Below are 23,939 nucleotides of genomic sequence, written 5' to 3' on the forward strand. Positions count from 1 at the left end.
AGTCGTTGCGCAAACCGAAATTGTTGGAGCTTGCAAGAGAGTTGGGTCTGGATGTCTCAGACAAACTAAGAAAACCTGAACTGCTAAGGACTATTCTTGAGTTAGAGGCTGAGGATGACGAGCTGTCGGAATGCCTTGAGACTATTGAGGAGAGGTCAAAAAGACAGGAGCGCGAACTTAAAGAGCAAAAAGAGAAACAGGAGCGCGAACTTAAAGAGCAAAAAGAGAAACAGGAGCGCGAACTTAAAGAGCAGAAAGAAAAAGAAGAGCGTGACCGTCAACACGCTTTGGAAATGAAGCGTCTTGAGGTAGAGATGGAACGCGCTCGTAATGGAAGTCAGGCACACGGTGCAGGAGAACGCGTATTGTTCAAAATGACTGACCTGATGCGGCCGTTTAAGCTTGGAGAGGACATTGGTTTGTTCCTGGTTAACTTTGAGCGAACGTGCGAGAAGCAGGGGTTCTCTCGGGAAACGTGGCCACAGCGCTTGCTCACTTTGTTACCCGGCGAGGCGGCCGACGTAGTCGCTCGCTTGGATAGAGAGGAGGCAGAGGATTTCGACCAAGTAAAATCGAGTCTGCTAAAAAAGTACCGGCTGTCTGCGGAGGCGTTCCGTCGGAAGTTTCGGGAAAATGAGAAAGGCAGAAGTGAGTCATATACAGAGTTTGCGTATAGGCTTATGTCGAACATGCAGGAGTGGCTCAAAGAAGAGAAAGCGTTTGGTGACCACGATAAAGTTCTGCAGTGTTTCGGGCTAGAACAGTTTTATAGTCGGTTACCGGAGAACGTGCGATACTGGGTCTTGGATAGGCCAGACGTTTGTACGGTGGCTAAAGCCGCTGAGCTAGCCGAGGAGTTTGTGACGCGTCGGGCTCGCGGAGCTAAGGACGGTCAAAAGGGTGAATTTGGCTCGAAGTTTGAGAGGCCGAAGTTCACGCCCATGAGATTAAAGGGGGACACGCGTAGTGCGGATGCGAGTGAAAGCAGTCCGACCAGACGTAAAGAGACGGCGGCAGCCAAACGCAGAAAGCGGTTCGAGATGAGGCGAGCGGGCGTTTGTTATACGTGCCAGAAGCCGGGTCACTTTTCGGCGCAGTGTCCGGAAACAACACCAAAAGTTGTGTTTTTTTCAATAGGCAGCACTGACGAGAACATGAAGCTTCTCGAGCCTTACATGCGAGACCTCCTCGTGAACGGGAAAGAGTGCCGAGTGCTTCGCGATTCCGCAGCTACGATGGATGTAGTTCACCCGTCTTACGTAGAACCCCATATGTTCACGGGCGAGTGCGCATGGATCAAGCAAGCCGTGGAAGCTCATAGCGTGTGTCTGCCGGTAGCAAAAGTGCTTATTGAAGGACCTTTTGGAGCGCTTGAGACGGAGGCGGCAGTGTCATCTATGCTGCCCCCCCAGTACCCGTACCTATTTTCAAACAGGTCCGATCACCTCCTGCGCGAGAAGGGGCTTTTGTTTGGTGAAGCTAGTGTTCAGGCCTTAACCAGATCGAAGGTTCGGGAGCTCGCTGCAAAGGCGGTAGTTGCGGGGCCGACGTTATCAAACAACGAAAAAGGGTCAGAGGCGCAGCAAGCTGATATTCAGAGCACGCCCGAACAGAATAAAATTGAGTCTGTAGCGTTGAAGGCGCCAGATACTGGAGAGGAAAATCCCGATTCGGGAAAGTTAGAAGAGCTATCTACTGATTTGCTCATCGCGCCTACGTCAGACGGACTTGATAGGTTGCTAAAAGTCAGCCGGTCGGCTTTGATAGCCGAGCAAAAAAAGGATGGCAGCCTGGAAAACGTGCGCTGCAATGTCAAAGAAGGTATCGCCAGGAAAACTGCGCGTTTTGTGGAAAGGGGTGGAGTCCTGTACCGGAAGTATCTAGACCGCAGAGGAGTGGAGTTCGATCAGCTGGTCGTGCCTCAATGCTATCGTCAGGATCTGTTGCGCTTGTCACACGGGGGTTCGTGGTCCGGACACCTAGGAGTTAAGAAAACTAAGGACCGTCTCTTGCAAGAGTACTATTGGCCAGGGTGTTTTCGGGACGCAGACCATTTCGTGAGGACATGTGACACTTGTCCGCGGGTGGGCAAACCAGGGGACAAATCAAGGGCGCCGTTGAAATTGGTACCTATCATTACGGAGCCTTTTAGACGGCTCGTTATTGATACAGTGGGACCTCTGCCGGTAACAGCCACGGGGTACAGACACATTTTGACTGTGATCTGCCCAGCGACAAAGTTCCCTGAAGCAGTGCCGCTTAAAGAACTCAGCTCAGTTGAGATAGTTAATGCACTACTGTCCATATTTGCGCGAGTTGGTTTCCCTGCGGAAATCCAATCAGATCAGGGCACAGTGTTTACTAGCGCTTTGACGACAACTTTTCTCGAAAGGTGTGGGGTAAAGCTGTTACACAGCTCAGTGTACCACCCACAGTCGAATTCCGTTGAGAAGCTCCACTCCGTCATGAAGCGAGTGTTGAGAGCGTTGTGTTTTGAACATCGAACTGACTGGGAGCTGTGTCTGCCTGGGGTGATGTTTGCTTTAAGAACCGCGCCGCATGCGGCTACGGGGTTTTCGCCAGCTGAACTGGTGTACGGTCGCTCGCTTCGATCTCCGCTTCGCATGCTTCGAGAATCGTGGGAAGGTAGGGGCGACGACCCAGTCGTGGTGGAGTACGTGCTTAAGCTCCTCGAACGCTTAAGAAGGGCACAGGAGTTGTCAGGTGAAGCAATGACAAAGGCCCAGCAGAGGGCCAAGGTTTATTATGATCGGACAGCCAGGGCCCGTCGTTTTGAGGTTGGCGATGAGGTCATGATATTGCGCACATCGCTAAACAACAAACTAGACGTGCAGTGGGAGGGCCCAGCACGAATTGTTCAGAAACTGTCGGACGTTAACTACGTGGTAAGTCTGCCAGGAAAGCGGAAAGCACAGCAAGTTTACCACTGTAATCTGCTCAAACCTTATAGACAAAGGGAAGCAGTGGTGTGCATGATGGTAAACGTTCCTGAAGAGCTTCCGGTCGAGCTTCCGGGACTAGGCTCAGTGACGAACAGGGAAGACACCGGTCAAGTCATTAGTGACCTTATCAGTAAAGCACCGCTGTCGCCCGAGCAGAAAACCGAACTACACCGGCTATTACAAGAGTTTCAAGGTCTGTTCTCTGAGAGGCCTGGTAGGACTTCTGTACTTACTCATGATATAGAACTTACCTCCACAGAGCCAGTACGATCCAAGGCGTATCGGGTGTCACCCCGCCAGAGCGATATTATGGAGGCTGAGGTAAAGAAAATGCTACAGCTCGGTGTTATTGAGGCAGGTGAGAGTGATTATACCTCCCCTTTGATTTTAGTTGAGGTACCGGGCAAGGAACCTCGTCCTTGCGTCGACTACCGCAGGCTTAATTCCATCACTAAGGATCAAATTTATCCGATCCCTAACATCGAGGAGCGCCTTGAGAAAGTTAGTAGCGCTCAGTTTATTTCCACCCTAGATCTTGTCAGGGGTTATTGGCAGGTTCCACTTACAGAAGAGGCTAGTAGGTATGCGGCGTTCATTTCACCAATGGGAACATTCCGTCCTAAAGTGTTGAGTTTTGGTTTGAAGAACGCGCCATACTGTTTTTCAAGTCTCATGGATAAAGTGTTGCGGGGACAGCAAGAATTCGCTTTACCGTATCTAGACGACGTAGCGATATTCTCCGCATCCTGGTCTGAGCATATGACACACTTGCGGGCAGTGCTAACCCGCCTGCGCGAAGCAGGCTTGACAGTAAAGGCTCCTAAGTGCCAGTTAGCACAGGCCGAGGTTGTCTACCTCGGTCACGTGATTGGTCAGGGTCGTCGCCGCCCCTCTGAAATAAAAGTGGCCGCTGTGCGAGACTTTCCGCAACCGCGCACCAAGACCGATATTCGGTCGTTCTTGGGTGTCGCCGGCTACTATCAGAGGTACATCCCTAGGTACTCTGATATCGCGGCTCCCCTGACGGATGCTCTAAGAAAGACAGAGCCTCAAACAGTCGTCTGGGACGAGACCAAGGAAAGAGCTTTTAGCGCCCTAAAGAGTGCCCTAACAAGCCAGCCTGTGCTACGATCGCCAGACTATACAAAAGGGTTCATTGTTCAGTGCGATGCTAGTGAGCGAGGCATGGGCGTTGTACTGTGCCAACGGGAAAATGGAGAAGTAGAACACCCCGTCCTGTATGCTAGTCGTAAGCTGTCCAGTCGTGAGCAGGCGTATAGCGCCACCGAGAAAGAGTGTGCGTGTCTCGTGTGGGCCGTTCAGAAATTGTCATGCTATCTAGCCGGCTCGAGGTTTATCATTGAGACGGATCACTGCCCTCTCCAATGGCTGCAGACCATCTCTCCCAAAAATGGCCGCCTCCTGCGCTGGAGCCTCGCTTTACAACAATATTCCTTTGAGGTGCGTTACAAAAAGGGGAGTCTCAACGGTAACGCCGATGGCTTAAGTCGAAGCCCCTAACGTAGGAATCAGCCTCAAAATTGTTTGTTACTGATGTTTTTCTTCCTGAGGCAGGATTTTTTTTTAACATATTGCTTTTGTTTAGTGTTTCAAAGTGATGATATGCTTTCTAGTGCAATTTTTCAATTTGTGGACGCGTTCTGAGTGATGCTAGACTACTGTAAGGAACTAGGCAGTGGTATAAAAAGGGGAAAGAGCCTGGCAGGGCTTAGTGAGGGTTGTGCCGTGCTTGCTGACTGAGCGGTTGAGTTTCAGCATAGTTCTAACGCTTGCCGGGAACGAGAACAAAAATGTGAACTCTCCCGAAGTCACTTTGCAGTGTCCCGTGCGAACCTGAACGAGAGAACGAGGCCTTCTCTGTGCGCTGCGCTCAAGAAACGTCGAGGGACGCCCGACTTCGGTTATGAGCATCATCGAGCGACATCCCTCCGGACAGCGGATGCAGTCCCCTGTCCATCGGGATCTCCTTCCCCCGGCGGGGCGGTCTGTTGCGTTTCGCCTGCGACACGTGGTTTTGCCGGCGCGACTGCGGCGGGGCGGCAGACATTTTGGCCCGATCGTCGTCGCCGCAACACTCATCGGCAGGTGTTTCCAGGCGCGACTGCGGCGATGCGACCGCAAGGGATCACCCTCGCATTCCAGTCATTGTGCCCGAAACAGGCGATGCCAAAGCAGGGATCATCCTCTCATTCCAGTCATTGTGCCCGAAACAGGCGATGCCAAAGCAGGGACCATCCTCTCATTACAGTCATTGTGCCCGACCGGCAGCGCTACAACAGGGTGCTACGAGATCGTGCTCGACAGGGTGCTACGAGATCGTGCTCGACATGGTGCTACGGCAGCGCTTCGACAGTGTGCGTCACCATTATCCCATTGTACATTCACGTGCTCGTCTTTTGAGGGGTTCCTTCTTGCCCTCAACTGCGAGAGTATAAAAACAGCTGCCCCCGGACGCCAAAAAGAGGGCTCCGATTTCTTCTGTTGAGTGAAGTGCTCTCCCGTCTCTCTACTTCGGTCAACCTGACCGCCAACTCTTTGCGATGTTAAAATAAACCAGTTGTTTTGTTGTTACCAGTCGACTCATGCTTTGCCGGGACCTTCGGATGCTTCCAGTTGTACCCCAGGCCGCCAGGCCAACGCTACCCTTGGGGCTTGCGACCCAGGTACAACCACGGGCGTCAGCGCCGAGTTCCCAACAGATCGTACCAGCGGTGCGATCCAAAACACCGCAAACGTCAAACCCTATTCTAAAGCTCTTCACTCCTGCGTGCCCCAACGTTAACACCCGCAAAGCTTTTTGGGGCCGCAAACTATTGGGTCCCTTATTCTAAAACTCTCTAATGTGACCGCATATATTGAAAGTGGGGGTGGGGGGGGGGTGGACACAAAATTTGCAGTTCCGCCCGAAAGGCGAAGCACCGCTTGCGATAGCAAATTAGTAGATAGCTGTACGATGTAAGAATAGTAGTTTTATGAGCCGTATAAACTTATAAACATTCGCGTACTAACTAAATTAACAATGATAGAACATGTAAGCGTGACTCGATCAATGAGGATGTAGAAACACACACAGACTGCGCTGTCTTTGTGTCTGCTTCTTTCTACGTCCTTATTCAGTCGCGCTTACACATTCTAGTATGGATTAAAACAAACTAACCCGCCAACGTGATTTAACTAAATTAACCAGCACAGTGTTACGCGCGCACAGGTAAACAACCCATCTCGCTCGATGAGCGCGGACGCTCGCTGTCAAAATTGTGGACTGAGGAATCGCGGCAGCTTGCATATCTCGCTTCAACGAGAACTACGCACACTCTGCAAACATCGCAGATCGCTATGAAGATGAGGCCCGCGCGGGCTTGCACTTTGACCACGTCGCAGATCGCTTTCAAGGCACACGAGCGCCGGCAACGCGTCCCTATGGCGCCACCAAAGGAGTCTACTACGGCGTCTGCCATTCGCGCGCCCAACGCCGTAGTAGACGCCGCGGTTGTCTCCACTCTCTACGGAGCGGCGGGCGAAAGGGCCATCGAGGCACCTTCGCAGCGGCTGGAGAAGAACGACCCCCCCCCCTCCTTCTTACATCCGAGCCTCGCGCGCGACAAAACAGGGCACGCATCCGGGCCGCGTTCCTCGCTCGCGCACGCGAGATTGAACCGCGTTCGCCGGCTCACCCTTACACGCTTTCACTCATACGGAACCTCACGGCGACGCCGACGGCAGAAATGCGCCTGGACTATTCATATCATTGCTGTCGCAATAAAATAATGGGAGGAAGGGATCATGGTGAAGTTTCTGCCGCTCAATTCTACTGCACGAAATCGCCGAGGGTTCATACCGTAGTTGAACAAAGATAGTAGATAATAAGTATATCATCTGTGTGTGATAAGTTCTATTAACGTACTTGAACGTTTTCGTATGTACATATACATCATCTCTGATATATATTATATAATGTACAATATTATATCATATAGCATTATGTGTACGTGTGTGCACGCTTATTAGTCCAGCGGCTGACTCTTGGAACGGGAATCAATGTTCTCGGTCACAGTCGAGGAATTCGAAATGGGTAAACAGACACACGTGGCATAGATTTATTACTCCATGTTTACATGCGATCTCGTCAGGTGCAAAATGGCAACTTCGTACATGCGAGCTGCGTGCACTGCGCATGTGTCGGCGTTTCACCTTTCAGCACACACCGTGGTCGCGTGGCTTGTACCCCATTTCCTGCCGAAAAAATAAATAAAAAAAACGTAGTCTGTCTGCTGCCTGAAAACGCTGTCTCTCCTCAGTCCTGCAGTGTGCAACACGTATGACGAGACAGGCTGTCATACATTGTGCTGCCGCCAGCGGCCGCTCGCTTGCAGCTTAATAAACTAAAGCCGCTGAAGCCTTAACTTGTACGACGGCGACCACAACTCTTTCGTTTCTTTCGTCGATTGCCTGAGACGACACTGAGCGTGTTGCGATCGAGGAGCTTCCCTATACGCCGCCTTCTCACAGCATAGCCTATAGCTGCGCGCTTATGTACAGTGCTCAAGTACTTCGTTCGCTTTCCCGCTCAGCACACCAACGCGGCGCCAGGCGTCGCCTCGTTGTACAGCCTGCGCAGTGTCGCGTCGAGCACCTTGCGCCCTTCGCCGGTGAGAAAAGAGCGCAGCGCGGCTTGGCTCGCGTACGTCAGCCGCCGTGACATGTGACCCACGAGGCGCGTGAAGCCCTTGAGCGAGGACAGGCCGAATGACGAGGCCTTGACAGCGCCCACGCGGTACGAGCCCGCGGGCATACCGTCGACGTCCAGGGGCACCTGCGACGTGGCCGGCAGCAGGTACACCGTGGCCACGCCGAGAACGCGGACGCCGTTCACCGAAGCCTTGAACTTGAACGTGGCCGTCACGCGAGGCCACAGCAGCTGCAACTTGCGGTGGCCGCAACTCTTCGCCGACCTCGAGACGGCTGCGAGGCCGTGGAGGTGTCCCTTCTGGACGGACACGTGACCCTGGTACGCCGTGCCGCGCACAGTCTCGTTGATGGAGAACAGACCACCGCTGCCGGTGATGGTCCGGGTCGGGGGCAGTTGCTCCCGCAGCAACTCCACCAGGGGGTCTCGCGGCTGCCGATACTTGGCCGAAGGTGCCAAGTAAGCCGCTTCTTCTGCGTACATATAAAGATGACTGTACTTTAGTATCGTAGCTACTCGGTCATGCATCTTAATTACACATGGGTATAGCTTCGGTAACCGAAGTAACAAGGACTGACAGACCTGTGAAAGTATCTTGTCCTTTCTATTGCTCATGTTTACAGGCTCGCAATACTCGACCAACTCGTCCAACAGTTTGCAGACAAAAAAAAAATAAAAATAATGTATTTTAATTTTCTTTTGCACCAGGCTAAAGGAGACGCTCACATTGAGTTCACACAGTACCTCTCGTTGTTTATTTACTACACATTCAGGACGCTCTGGTTTACAGCGAAGTTGTAGGTGCTCTATAAAATTACTCTTCGCTCCCATAAAAAAAAAAGAAAAAAAAAAGCACCAGTTCCAAGAGGACCGGGATGAAACTTTGGAGGGATACGGGGATCTCTGCATATATCATCGACAAGGAAAATTATGATATGGTATTTGTGGGCCTGTCACAAAAGATGATCAGTCTCGCTGACTGTAAATAACACCAACTAGGCTCTAGGATGTTTGCACAGGAAAGGTAAAAGTCGCAACGGAACGAAACATAGCGTGTACTTTTCAGCACGCGCTATGAAATTCCATTTACGTTTAGTAAATGGCGAAGGCATGAACTAATTAAAGTAGGCACACAAATCACGGTGAGACAAAAACAATATATCTGCATGACAACTAAGCGATGGAGGGTAACGAACTTTTGCAGCAAGGTGGATGACACTGCACAACATGTATGGTAAAGGCTTCAGGAATGTGCGTCAATTCATGGGCCCAAATATTAAGCTTTACGACGGGGTGCACATAAATGTCTGACAAATGTGTTTAAATAACATAAATATTGTCTTTTCAAGCAGAGAAACAATAAACTTCGAACTAAACTTTTGCGCTAGTATAGTTGAATGCCTCTACAAACCACTGTAGCCATTTGCGAAATCAGGAACACTGAATTAGTCTCGTCAGACATCGCATTTGGCGATGGCAGAGGAGAATGTTACATCTGTTTTATCTCTTACAGAGTGTAAAGAGCACTGACGATATTACTGTTACACTGTTTCCGTAAAATCTTGAATTTGTTTTCTTGTATTGTTCAGCTTAATTATTCATTAATTATCGCCACAGTCCAGAGCAGCGTACGTACCAATTTTCTCAGAGCTAAACATATGCAGTTTACGGAAAATGACATACGTTTCCATTGCGGAGTGACGCGTATCTGTCTTTTATCGAGTCTTTTGGTTTGTGGTATAATTTTTCTTAAAATATAGGGAACATAGATAAAAACTTGCTCTCTATAATGTCACCAGACTTTAGATTGTTTTGCAAGCTATATTCTATTTAACATGACAATAACCACCGGTCAACACGGATATTCCAGGAAATCTGGCCAGTTTGATTGTTCGACAACGACTATTTGTGGTCTGTCCGTTGACAATTCCAACACACAATCAGTTTATGAAGAGCCTGCGGATTTCTAATTTCGGACCTTTTATGAAACGCTGTTCACAGCGTGACCATTAAGGTTATGACAGACAAAAAAAAAAAAAAAGAGAGCGAGAACATCTATACAAGGTGTCCTGTAGACTGCCCAAGCAGACTTTTCTAAGAGAGCTAACTGATTTACTATTTGAACAAACCACCCGTGCTTTACATTGACCAGGGAACACACAAACAAGGCTAGTTGGCCGTTTCACGTACACATGTAAATTCAGTGGTTCAGTGATCAAATGCGCCACGAATGTCTCACCATCGGACAGTATTCCCTGTGACAGGACGGGCATCCAGTGGCTGGAGAGCTGTGCCAAGAGCAGCAGCAGCGTCGCGCCGGCTGTGTTGAGGCGCTCCACGCGTTGGCTCATGTCGGCGTCTCGCGTGCTTCTAACCTCGCGCACTTCTCGGGCGTCGGGATGTTGGCTCACGATTCCGCCTCTCGTTTATATATCTCCTTCGCGTTGCACGCCGCCGGTGCCGACGCAACACCGCCGCGTGGGTGTGTGCATGTGCCGCTTTGGCGCATCCGCTTCGGAGGTCGTCTTGACGCTCGCTCGAGTGCGCACGTTGATCGGGCTTTCGGAAGTCCGCGGTCCTGGACGCTGCGTCAGCGGGCGTCTTTGACGCGGCCGGCAGCGGCATGGAGGAGGAGCATGCGTGCTTGCAGGCGCTGGCGCGGTAGGCTTAACTGATTGGCGCGCGTCGCTGTACGCGCGAGCGTGGTGTATAGGCGAGCGAGAGATTGTACACGTGTGAGCACCGCCCGCCGCCGCTTTGGTTGCGTGCTGCTGAAGCGCGATTCCGTACGTTGCTCATCCTGTGAACCGGCATTTGTTGTGGAAATGCTGCGGGCGGATTTTGCCCTGTAAGAAAAGTACTGCCGGAATTCACTCCGCGCCATAGATGGCTCCCGCTGCTGCTATCACTGGCTGAGGAGGAGGAGGAGGTCAATGTCGCCTGTAAACGTCAAGACGTGCCTGCATACGCTTGACTCCTTCCAAGGCCACATCCTGCTATTGCGGTTTCCGCACCTAACTTTAGCGTTGTTCTTACAACAAATGTACTAGTGCTCTTTATTGCCCTTGGTATGTTTGAATGCGATTGATTGATTGATTGATTGATTGATTGATTGATTGATTGATTGATTTATTTATTTATTGATTGATTGATTGATTGATAAGCTGGTCCTCGCACTCAAGTACAATACTTCTGTCCGTGAACTGGTTTATATTACATCGTGATGTCCTTATCAGCCATCATGTGACTTTTCGGGATAGAGGGCGTGATCGTCTTCCCACTTAAGATGACAATATTATAACGACTGTGAGACAGAACGAGTGTAGTTAAGGTAATAATAATAATAATAATAATAATAATAATAATAATAATAATAATAATAATAATAATAATAATAATAATAATCAGCATCATTCTTGAGGCCGGAAGACCGGCGGGGAGGTTTCGGGCATCGCAAAGGCTCCTTTCACGTCGTCCTCGCCTAGCTTGGTGAAGTTAGGGTGAAGTTTGTGTTTGTCGGCACGGATGGTCTTCTGTTTAGCGGATTCGCCCAAGGACGACGCATCGACGAGAACCGCTGGGGCGGCGGGGGGTATATTGATCAACGCTATATGGTAAGTGCTTCCGTCGCCCAAATGCTCCAAGAAGGCAAGAATACACTGCCTGCAGCAGCAGCATATACGCCGTGGCACTCAAGGCGCGCCTCTCCAGCATTCCGGATCGACGATATACGCAATCGACACTATACGCTATACGCAGTGAGAAATGAGTTTTAAAAGTTCATTTTTTTTTTACAAGAAGCTTGCGCTGAAGCCCCGGCGCCAGTACATCAGTGTGACGTCATGGATTTCAACATCATTTATCGCGTGGGGGCCCTCGTTGTGGCTCAATAACAGTTCTGGAAACTTTCTACGTTCGGTTGTGGACTTTTTAGAATGAAGATGTAATTCACATTTACCTATTAAAAAGTTAACCAGGCCCGCGTATAGGCGCCGTCAGAATACATGACGTCACAATGAGATGGTGCAGGAGCGTCAAAGTGGCGTCGCACCCGCGTCTTCTGCTATTGCGCTTTTTCTCATTTATACCAAGCCTCGTCTCGCAACAAGAGTAGCCCTTTTGGTATTGTGCACGGGTACTTTACTAATGCAGCTGAATTTATTTTTCTCTTTAGTGTCCCTTTTAATATATGGGAAGCGAAACTTTCGTGAAGCGGCTGGTTAAATGCCGTATGAAACTAAATGTGATGCGTACAATTTTTTATTTAGTTTCATCGTACAGAACGTGTAATGTAAGGTTGCCACCATAAAGCGGCAAGCCTACAGCCACTTCCCCTCGCGGGAGAAGCCCAGCCGGTGTTTCGACCCTCGCACGGACACGCCACTTGTTGGTCTTCATATCATCCCTAAATCGGCACATGTATCGCAAGTGCTCTGTCGGGTGTTCCTATATAACAATCAGCCGAATAGTCGTAAGCGGATTCATTCCTAATTCCTTAAGCTGTTCAGAGTCGTGAAACTGTCATGCTTTCCGAAGTCGCGTTACTGAGCAGCCCACCCTGTTACTTTTTTTTTTCTGCTGACCCTTCTCTCTTGAGTCCAAGCACAACTTTTGCTTCTCCCCGATACAAATCTCTGCAGCCATTCATTTATAACGGTGCTTCTCGCCGTCTCGTATTATATCGTATACCTTACTTTATTTTGTTTTCATTTTCTTTCTGTTGTTGCATGAAATACTGATTCAAAAAAAAAAAAAAACGCTTCCTTGTCCTACACCCTCCTTGTCACGCTCTCTCCTCATCGCTCGCGCCGTTCTTTTCAAATGCGTCAGCTTTTCTTAGCTATTTGCTCATTTCACGCCGTTGGTGCAGTCCAGAGCAAGGATTCCTCTAGGAACCTCATACAGTAACTCTACCAGAGAGGCGAACGAGAGAGGTCCAAAAGACAGAGACATTATATATATATATATATATATATATATATATATATATATATATATATATATATATATATATATATGTTCGTAACACTTGCAAGATTTCACAAACAGACCGGGCGTCAGCATGTGGTTCCATTGATGGAAGCCTCCCCCAACTGCCTCCTCCTCCAAGAAAATGGGGACGCTACACCGCTGCGCGGATTCTCGTATACCATCACCTCCGCTCATCACGGGCGGCGAAACCCACCGATTGGGCGCGCAGTGTCGTGGATGTTTTGCCGTGTCACGGTTACGCCTCGCCTTTCCCTTCGTGCGTCGGGAGCGGCGCGGGTATATTGGCGGACACGTCGCGTTAATCAGACGGTGTTTAAAACATTATGGCGTCGGGAGCGCCGTGGTGGCAGTGCCTGGCCCCGCGCCATTGTATGTACTTAGAAAGCCGGCGCGAGCCCCCGCATAAAAAAGAAGAGCGAGGCAGTTTAAACGAGAGCGCTATGTAAAACATCCTTTAAAATGAACTGGACATGGCGTAAGCGGGGCCTTCAAGTTCTCAAGTGCTTCGGCGAGCTCGAGATTGGGAGCAAGAACGCCTAGCCCGCCCCGAAGCTAACGCTTAAACATTCGCGTTACAAGTACACACGTACACACTCGCAACCATCTTGTGAGTTTTTCGTTTCTAGACACGGGTGCCAACCCACCTGCAATATTTGTGTCAGCCAACGTCGTCTTTGTCCTCGTGACATCGCTACGCCGACGAGGACGAAGACGATGTTTGGTGTTTGTCGGGGAATATAGAGTGGTGAGGAGAAGTGTAGGCAGAACACGGAGCAAGGAAATAATATCGGAGGTTGCGTCATCGCACAAAAAATTAAGCCAGAAAAAGTCGGCGCAGCACGTGTGCATGCTACGGCATATGTAGGTTTCAATTTCTTCCACCACCGGCATTCAGAGCACGCTCTTTCGTACAAAGACAACGTGCGGCCGCGCCGCACTCGCACGTTGCAACCAAGGCGATAAATGTACACGTTGCTACAAACTATATACCAAAGTTTCACAAGCATATCGGGAGAAAGTGGGCACAAAGCGCGATTGGCAAAGCGCCCGAGCAAGTGTGCAACGATTAAGCCGATATCGGGGACCTAGCACGTACACTACAGGCCGAGTCCACCGAGCACAGGGTCATATGTTGCACCGGATTATTTGAGCGATAAGAAGCGAAGGTATCCACTCAAGTAGGAATGAAAGTAGGCAGAGCTTGAAAGCGGCCTACATAGTCGCTTCACTTGTTATGTGTTCCTTGTTTTCCATTACCTTCGTGTGTCACGTACCGTGCCTGCCACAGCGAAACACAACGATTAAACTCAAGGAGGAAGCTGGCTTGCGAAGGCAAGGTGCATGACGTAATTGCTCCCTCCTAGCTTTTTCCTTTTTTGTTGCGGTAGCAACTATATGGACATTCCAGGCGCATTGCTGCCGTCGGCGTCGCCATGAGGTTCCATGTGAGTGAAAGCGTGTAGGGGTGAGCCGGCGAATGCGGTTGAATATCGCATGCACGAGCGAGGAACGCGGCCCGCATGCGTGCCCTCTTTTGTCGTGCACGAGGCACAGAGGTCAGGAGAAGGAGTGCGTGGGGGGGGGGAGGGGGTCGTTCTCCGGCCGCTGCTAAGGCGCCTCGATGGCCTTTTCGCCCGCCGCTCCGTATAGAGAGTGGAGACAACCGCGGCATCTACGGCGTTGGGCGCGCGAATGGCAGACGGCGTAGTAGACGCCTTTGCTGGCGCCGTAGGGACGCGTTGCCGGCGCTCGTGTGCCTTGAAAGCGATCTGCGACGTGGCCAAACTGCGAGCCCACGCGGGCCTCATCTTCATAGCGATCTGCGATGTTTGCAGAGTGCGCGTAGTGCCGGAAGCTTCGTATGCGCTGTGCTTTCGGCGTCTCGTTCGCCTTGAAGCGAGAGACGTACGAAGGTCAGTTCGCTTGTTGCTGCCGAGATTCCTAACTCCAGCATTTTGACAGCGAGTTTCTGCGCTCATCGAGCGAGATGTGTTCATGTTTACCTGTGCTCGTGTGACATCGTTCTTGTTAATTTAGATAAAACACGTTGGTGGGTTAGTTCGTTTGAATTCATGATAGAACGTGTAAGCGCGACTGAATAAGGACGTAGAAAGGAGACACGCAAAGACAGCGCTGCCTCTGTGTGTCTCTTTCTGTCTACGTCCTCGTTCAGTCACGCGTGCACATTCCATTATAGCTAATTCAGTTATTAAGCGAATGTTTACAAGTTTATACGGCTGATAAAACTACTATCCTTAATCCGTACAGCTATATACTAATTTGCTATCGCAATCGGTGCGTCGCCTTTTCGGCAGAACTGCAATTTATTTTTCTTTTACAGCGAAGCTGTATATGGGGGGGGGGGGGTTTGTTTCCAGCAGATCGATCTCCATGGACCAAAAAACACGGGCTAATCCCATCTTGGGTCCATATACAACCCGTATCAGATACTAAGCTGATAAGGACAGCTGAAGTTCAAAATAACTCCGTTAGGTTTATTCTGTGTAACTACAGTAGAACCGCTAGTATTACTGCCATGAAGTCTGATCTTGCCCTCCCATCCCTGTCTGCGCGCCGCGAAATTTCCCGACTAACTCTTTTTCATAAGTTGTATTATCATCCTGTACTGCGCGATCAATTTATCTCTAGGCCCCATTACCGATCCCATGGCATCGACCACAGCCACAAAGTTGGAATTGACATTTGCAACACCAAGCATTTCTTTCACTCCTTTTTGCCCAGGACTAGTCGAGATAACCTGACGAGTTCTGATAACCAACACTTCCGAACTTTTCTACCTAACAGTGCATAAAGAGGGTCTTTGCAATGTAGGTTTTTCATATTACTGTGCTAATATTTTGTGTAATCTTTCCCATGATATAGCTGACATTGTATTATGAGCAAAGATTGTATTTTTCTTTTACGTTTTGCTTGTATATTAACACCACTCCCCTCTGTATCGCATTTGGCCCTGAGGGTATCATAAATAAATAAAATAATTAAACTACACTTTGACCCCCTTCGGCTATGTCAACGTTCGCACCGCCCTCTCTTTGTCGGCGTTCCAAGCGCTTGCGTATCTCCTTTCATTTCTTTCCGCTCTCCCGTGGTGGCGGTCCCGTCAAAACGTCACGCATTCGCCGAGGCTGTAGGCCTCGCCGACCGCCTTTAGCTCCATCACATTTCCGCGGCGTGCTGCTGTTTCTGGTGCTCTTTCTCTCCCCCTACTTTCATTCCCTACCCCCTGTGCAGCGCGGTTGAGGTGTCCTCTGCTGAGAGACAGTTACTGCGCTGCACTTTACCCCAATCTTTCCTTCCCATATTCAAGAATCTCCTTCTCACGCGCGTCTGTATGTCTATATATATAGTTTCTCCGGCTCCTCAGGGCGACGGTCCCGTCGTCCACGCGAATGTATAAAAAATATCACGGTTAATGAGTTAGTACCTTTGTTCGAAATTCTGCGTCACATCTGTGTCGTGTGCTAAACAGCTTCGCTGGTCGCCGACCTTCACAGAGTGGAATGCCTCATGATTTTTTTCCTTACTCCATGAAGCAAAGAGAAGTGCGACAGATAGCGGCCGTTCCAACCAAATTTCGCCAAGAATTAAAACATAACATAGGTCTTTACGCGAACGGCGGTCATTGTATGTTGATGGGTGTCCTTTATGACAGTTGTGGATGTATGCGTTTTTCTTCATACGCCAAAAAGAGATCTATTTGCGTGTAATGGAGCCAACTTTCGATCAACTTCCCTAATATATAAGGTGTCAATGCAAAAGCTGAGCATATAGAGAAATTGCCGATAACTATACGTATACAGCAGCCTACAGAGGATATCTATAAGTGTTGTGGGGTTGTTTTCTCTGGCGATAAAATAAACTCTGCTAAAATTTCGAAAATTGACACGTGACAACGCGCACGTCCGCCAGCGATATAGAAGCGGTCTCAAACGTCAACCATGAAGCCTAGTACAATGTGCGCTTCTTTCACACGTTAAAAGCCAGGACTTCGCGTCTGATGAATGCCGAAGACGCGTGCAAGCTGCTGAAAGCTGCTGCGCACAAACACAACTGCTGCGCATTTAGCACAAGAAATAATTGCGCTTGGATATAGGTCCAATTATTTCTCTGGAAAGTCTTGTTTCGGCGCATACATCAAACCCCTAGCCAACGCGCGTGATTAGACGATTTACTCGATGAATAAGCAGATATGTGTAGATTAGCTTTCGAGACAAACAAAGGTAAGTCCATAGCTGGCAGAATGGCAGCCCAGCCAGTTCCAATCAACACGCTGGAAAGCGCTGGTTCAGCGCATACATCGCTTTCCGTGCTAATGCTCATGCTTACGTCGATTTACGCGATGAATAAACGGATATGTGTAGATCGGCTTTCGAGGGAAAAGAGGTAAGCCTATAGCCTATATGTCAGCAAACCCAGTTCCAGTCACTTATCTAGAAAGCGCTTGTTTGGCGCATGCAAATACACGTGCTTACGCCGATTTACGCGATGAATACGGGATATGCATAGATCGGCTTTCGAGAAGAAAAAAAGGTAAGCCTCTGTGTCAGCAAAGTCAATTCTATTGACTTCCCTACAAACGCGCCGCGGTTGCTTAGTGGCTATGGTGTTGGGCTGCTGAGCAAGAAGTCGCAGGATCGAATCCTGGCCACGGCGGCCGCATTTCGATGGCGGCGAAATGCTAAAACACGCGTGTACATAGATTAAGGAACCCCAGTTGGTACAAATTTCCGGATTTCCTCAACAACGGCGTGCCTCACAATCAGATAGTGATTTTGGCAAGTAAAACTCATAATTCTATTTTTAGTTCCCCGAAAAGCGTTCATTCGGTGCGTACGTACATCACTTCCCCTGCAATTACACATGCTTAGGCCGTTTTACGCCATAATAAACAAATATCTTTCACGAAAAAAAGGCAAGCCCATATGTCTGCAAAACCAGCTCCGATTATTTCTCCGGAAAGCGCTGAGAGCATGCCCGTCCTTTTGCCGATTTCCGCCATGAATAAGCCAACACGCGTCGATCGGCTTTAGAGGAAGAAAAGCTAAACCTATAGCTGTCAGCAAAGCCATGGAGTTTCAATAACATCGCTAGAAAGCACTCGACGCTAACATCCCTCCATGCCAATGCTAATGCCCATGCTTCCACCAATTTCAGCGATGAATAAACGGATACGCTCGGCTTTCGAGGAAAAAGAGGTAAGTCTATAGCCCATATGTCACCTAGCAAAGCCAGTTCCAATCACTTCTCCGGAAAGCGCTGGTTCGGGGCATACATCACTCCCCCCATGCAATTACACGTGCTTACGCCGATTGACGCAATGAATAAACGGATACGCGTAGATGAGCTTTCGTGGAAAAAGAGGTAAGCCTGTAGCTCATATGGCACCTGGTAAAGCCAGTTCCAATTACTTCTCCGGAAAGCGCTGGTTCGGGGCATACATTACTCCCCCCATGCAATTACACTAGATTACGCTGATTTACGCGATGAATAAACGGATACGCGTAAATCGACTTTCGTGGAAAAAGAGGTAAGCCTATAGCCCACATGGCACCTGGCAAAACCAGTTCCAATCACTTCTCCGGAAAGCGCTGGTTCGGGGCATACATTACTCCCCCCATGCAATTACACAAGATTACGCTGATTTACGCGATCAATAAACGGATACGCGTAAATCGGATTTCGGGGGAAAAGGCGTAAGACTATAGCCCATATGTCACTAGCAAAGCCAGTTCCAATCACTTCTCCGGAAAGTGCTAGTTTGGGGCATACATTACTTCCAATGCAATTACGCGTGCTTACGCCGATTTCCGCGATGAATAAACGGATACGCGTAGATCGGCTTTCGAGGAAAAAGAAGTAAGTCTATAGCCCATATGTCACCTAGCAAAGCCAGTTCCAATGACTTCTTCGGAAAGCGCTGGTTCGGGGCCTACATTACACCCCATGCAATTACACGTGCATACGCCGCTTTACGCGATGAATAAACGGATACGCGTAAATCAACTTTCGAGGAAAAAGAGGTAAGCCTATAGCCCATATGTCACCTAGCAAAGCCAGTTCCCATGACTTCTCCGGAAAGCGCTGGTTCATGGCATACATTATTCCCATGCAATTACACGTGCTTACGCTGATTTAGGCGATGAATAAACGTATACGCGTAAATTGGCTTTCGAGGAAAAAGAGGTAAGCCTATAGCCCATATGTCGCCTAGCAAAGCCAGTTCCAATGACTTCTCCGGATAGGGCTGGTTCGGGGCATACATTACTCCCCATGCAATTACACGTGCTTACGCGGATTTACGCGGTGAATAAACGGATACGCGTACACCGGCTTTCGAGGAAAAAGGGGTAAGCTTATAGCCCATATGTCACGTAGCAAAGCCAGTTCCAATCACTTCTCCGAAAGCGCTGGTTCGGGGCATACATTACTCCCCCCATTCAATTACACTAGATTACGCTGATTTACGCGATGAATAAACGGATACGCGTAAATCGGCTTTCGTGGAAAAAGAGGTAAGCCTATATAGCCCATATGGCACCTGGCAAAACCAGTTCCAATTAATTCTCCGGAAAGCGCTGGTTCGGGGCATACATTACTCCCCCCATGCAATTACACTAGATTACGCTGATTTACGCGATGAATAAACGGATACGCGTAAATCGACTTTCGTGGAAAAAGAGGTAAGCCTATAGCCCACATGGCACCTGGCAAAACCAGTTCCAATCACTTCTCCGGAAAGCGCTGGTTCGGGGCATACATTACTCCCCCCATGCAATTACACAAGATTACGCTGATTTACGCGATCAATAAACGGATACGCGTAAATCGGATTTCGGGGGAAAAGGCGTAAGACTATAGCCCATATGTCACAAGCAAAGCCAGTTCCAATCACTTCTCCGGAAAGTGCTAGTTTGGGGCATACATTACTTCCAATGCAATTACGCGTGCTTACGCCGATTTCCGCGATGAATAAACGGATACGCGTAGATCGGCTTTCGAGGAAAAAGAAGTAGGTCTATAGCCCATATGTCACCTAGCAAAGCCAGTTCCAATGACTTCTTCGGAAAGCGCTGGTTCGGGGCCTACATTACACCCCATGCAATTACACGTGCATACGCCGCTTTACGCGATGAATAAACGGATACGCGTAAATCAACTTTCGAGGAAAAAGAGGTAAGCCTATAGCCCATATGTCACCTAGCAAAGCCAGTTCCCATGACTTCTCCGGAAAGCGCTGGTTCATGGCATACATTATTCCCATGCAATTACACGTGCTTACGCTGATTTAGGCGATGAATAAACGTATACGCGTAAATTGGCTTTCGAGGAAAAAGAGGTAAGCCTATAGCCCATATGTCGCCTAGCAAAGCCAGTTCCAATGACTTCTCCGGATAGGGCTGGTTCGGGGCATACATTACTCCCCATGCAATTACACGTGCTTACGCGGATTTACGCGGTGAATAAACGGATACGCGTACACCGGCTTTCGAGGGAAAAGGGGTAAGCTTATAGCCCATATGTCACGTAGCAAAGCCAGTTCCAATCACTTCTCCGAAAGCGCTGGTTCGGGGCATACATTACTCCCCATGGAATTACACGTGCTTACGCCGATTTACGCGATGAATAAACGGATACGCGTAAAGCGGCTTTCGAGGAAAAAGAAGTAAGCCTATAGCCCATATAGCGAAGCCAGTTCCCATGACTTCTCCGGATAGGGCTGGTTCGGGGCATACATTACTCCCCATGGAATTACACGTGCTTACGCCGATTTACGCGGTGAATAAACGGATACGTGTAAATCGGCTTTCGAGGAAAAAGACGTAAGCCTATAGCCCATGTGTCACCTAGCAAAGCCAGTTCCAGTAATTTCCCAGGAAAGCGCTGATCCGGGGCATACATTACTCCCCATGCAACTACACGTGCTTACGCCAATTTACGCGATGATTAAATGGATACGCGTAAATTGGCTGTCGAGGAAAAAGAGGTAAGCCTATAGCCCATATGTCACCTAGCAAAGCCAGTTCCAATCACTTCTCCGGAAAGTGCTAGTTTGGGGCATACATTACTTCCAATGCAATTACGCGTGCTTACGCCGATTTCCGCGATGAATAAACGGATACGCGTAGATCGGCTTTCGAGGAAAAAGAAGTAAGTCTATAGCCCATATGTCACCTAGCAAAGCCAGTTCCAATGACTTCTCCGGAAAGCGCTGGTTCGGGGCCTACATTACGCCCCATGCAATTACACGTGCATACGCCGCTTTACGCGATGAATAAACGGATACGCGTAAATCAACTTTCGAGGAAAAAGAGGTAAGCCTATAGCCCATATGTCACCTAGCAAAGCCAGTTCCCATGACTTCTCCGGAAAGCGCTGGTTCATGGCATACATTATTCCCATGCAATCACAAGTGCTTACGCTGATTTAGGCGACGAATAAACGTATACGCGTAAATTGCCTTTCGAGGAAAAAGAGGTAAGCCTATAGCCCATATGTCGCCTAGCAAAGCCAGTTCCAATGACTTCTCCGGATAGGGCTGGTTCGGGGCATACATTACTCCCCATGCAACTACACGTGCTTACGCCAATTTACGCGATGATTAAATGGATACGCGTAAATTGGCTGTCGAGGAAAAAGAGGTAAGCCTATAGCCCATATGTCACCTAGCAAAGTCACTTCCAATGACTTCTCCGGAAAGCGCTGGTTCGGGGCATACATTACTCCCCATGCAATTACACATGCTTACGCCGATTTACGCGATTAAAAAATATTAAATTATGTGGTTTTACGTGTGAAAACCACTTTCTGATCCACGCCGTAGTGGGGGACTCCGAAAATTTAGACCACCTGGGGTTCTTTAACGTGCACGTAAATTTAAGTACACGGGTGTTTTCGTATTTCGGCCACAACGAAATGCGGCCGCCGTGGCTAGGATTCGATCCCTCGTCCTCGTGGTTAGCAGCCCGACACCATAGCCGCTAAGCAACGACGTCGGGTGGTTTACGCGATGAATAAACGGTAGATCGGCTTTCGGGGAAAAAGAGGTAAGCCTATACCCCATATGTCACCTAGGAAAGCCAGTTCCAATCACTTGTATAAGGAAAGCACTGGTTCGGCGCATACATTACTCCCCATGCAATTACACGTTCTTACGCCGATTTGCGCTATGAATAAACTGATACGCGTAAATCGGCTTTCGAGGAAAAAAGAGGTAAGCCTATAGCCCATATGTCACCCAGCTAAGCCAGTTCCAATGACTTCTCCGGATAGGGCTGGTTCGGTGCATACATTACTCGCCATGCAATTGCACGTGCTTGCGCCGATTTACGCGATGAATAAACGGATACACGAAAATCGGCTTTCGAGGAAAAAGAGGTAAGCCTATAGCCCATGTGTCACCTAGCAAAGCCAGTTCCAATGACTTCTCCGCATAGGGCAGGTTCGGGCCATACATTACTCCCCATGCAATTACACGTGCTTACGCTGATTACGCGATCAATAAACGTATACGCGCAAATTGGCTTTCGAGGAAAAAGAGGTAAGCCTATAGCCCGTATGTCACCTAGCAAAGTCACTTCCAATGACTTCTCCGGAAAGCGATGGTTCGGGGCATACATTACTCCCCATGCAATTACACGTGCTTACGCTGATTTAGGCGATGAATAAACGTATACGCGAAAATTGCCTTTCGAGGAAAAAGGGGTAAGCCTATAGCCCATATGTCACCTAGCAAAGCCAGTTCCAATTACTTCTCCGGAAAGCGCTGGTTCGGGGCATACATTACTCCCCCCATGCAATTACACTAGATTACGCTGATTTACGCGATGAATAAACGGATACGCGTAAATCGACTTTCGTGGAAAAAGAGGTAAGCCTATAGCCCACATGGTACCTGGCAAAACCAGTTCCAATCACTTCTCCGGAAAGCGCTGGTTCGGGGCATACATTACTCCCCCCATGCAATTACACTAGATTACGCTGATTTACGCGATCAATAAACGGATACGCGTAAATCGGATTTCGGGGGAAATGGCGTAAGCCTATAGCCCATATGTCACTAGCAAAGCCAGTTCCAATCACTTCTCCGGAAAGTGCTAGTTTGGGGCATACATTACTTCCAATGCAATTACGCGTGCTTACGCCGATTTCCGCGATGAATAAACGGATACGCGTAGATCGGCTTTCGAGGAAAAAGAAGTAAGTCTATAGCCCATATGTAACCTAGCAAAGCCAGTTCCCATGACTTCTCCGGAAAGCGCTGGCTCATGGCATACATTATTCCCATGCAATTACACGTGCTTACGCTGATTTAGGCGATGAATAAACGTATACGCGTAAATTGGCTTTCGAGGAAAAAGAGGCAAGCCTATAGCCCATATGTCACCTAGCAAAGTCAGTTCCAATTACTTCTCCGGAAAGCGCTGGTTCATGGCATACATTATTCCCATGCAATCACACGTGCTTACGCTGATTTAGGCGACGAATAAACGTATACGCGTAAATTGCCTTTCGAGGAAAAAGAGATAAGCCTATAGCCCATATGTCGCCTAGCAAAGCCAGTTCCAATGACTTCTCCGGATAAGGCTGGTTCGGGGCATACATTACTCCCCATGAAATTACACGTGCTTACGCGGATTTACGCGGTGAATAAACGGATACGCGTACATCGGCTTTCGAGGAAAAAGGGGTAAGCTTATAGCCCATATGTCACGTAGCAAAGCCAGTTCCAATCACTTCTCCGAAAGCGCTGGTTCGGGGCATACATTACTCCCCATGGAATTACACGTGCTTACGCCGATTTACGCGATGAATAAACGGATACGCGTAAATCAACTTTCGAGGAAAAAGAGGTAAGCCTATAGCCCATATGTCACCTAGCAAAGCCAGTTCCCATGACTTCTCCGGAAAGCGCTGGTTCATGGCATACATTATTCCCATGCAATTACACGTGCTTACGCTGATTTAGGCGATGAATAAACGTATACGCGTAAATTGGCTTTCGAGGAAAAAGAGGTAAGCCTATAGCCCATATGTCACCTAGCAAAGTCAGTTCCAATTACTTCTCCGGAAAGCGCTGGTTCATGGCATACATTATTCCCATGCAATCACAAGTGCTTACGCTGATTTAGGCGACGAATAAACGTATACGCGTAAATTGCCTTTCGAGGAAAAAGAGGTAAGCCTATAGCCCATATGTCGCCTAGCAAAGCCAGTTCCAATGACTTCTCCGGATAGGGCTGGTTCGGGGCATACAT

The 23,939-nt window shown here is 48.9% G+C and overlaps 1 protein-coding gene across 1 annotated transcript; it reads right to left on the reverse strand.

Annotated features, from left to right (window-relative positions):
* Window positions 1-7,057: 7,057 nt before the first annotated feature.
* LOC142585573 (uncharacterized) lies at window positions 7,058-10,297 on the reverse strand. The gene is made up of 2 exons (XM_075696434.1): window positions 9,911-10,297; window positions 7,058-8,144 (listed from the first exon to the last, which is right to left on the reverse strand). The coding sequence occupies exons 1-2, from the start codon at window positions 10,020-10,022 to the stop codon at window positions 7,552-7,554; spliced, it is 705 nt and encodes a 234-aa protein (XP_075552549.1). The 5' UTR covers window positions 10,023-10,297; the 3' UTR covers window positions 7,058-7,551.
* Between the last annotated feature and the right edge of the window lie 13,642 nt (window positions 10,298-23,939).

The sequence above is a fragment of the Dermacentor variabilis genome, chromosome 6 (assembly GCF_050947875.1).
Source record: "Dermacentor variabilis isolate Ectoservices chromosome 6, ASM5094787v1, whole genome shotgun sequence".
Classification (NCBI taxonomy): domain Eukaryota; kingdom Metazoa; phylum Arthropoda; class Arachnida; order Ixodida; family Ixodidae; genus Dermacentor; species Dermacentor variabilis.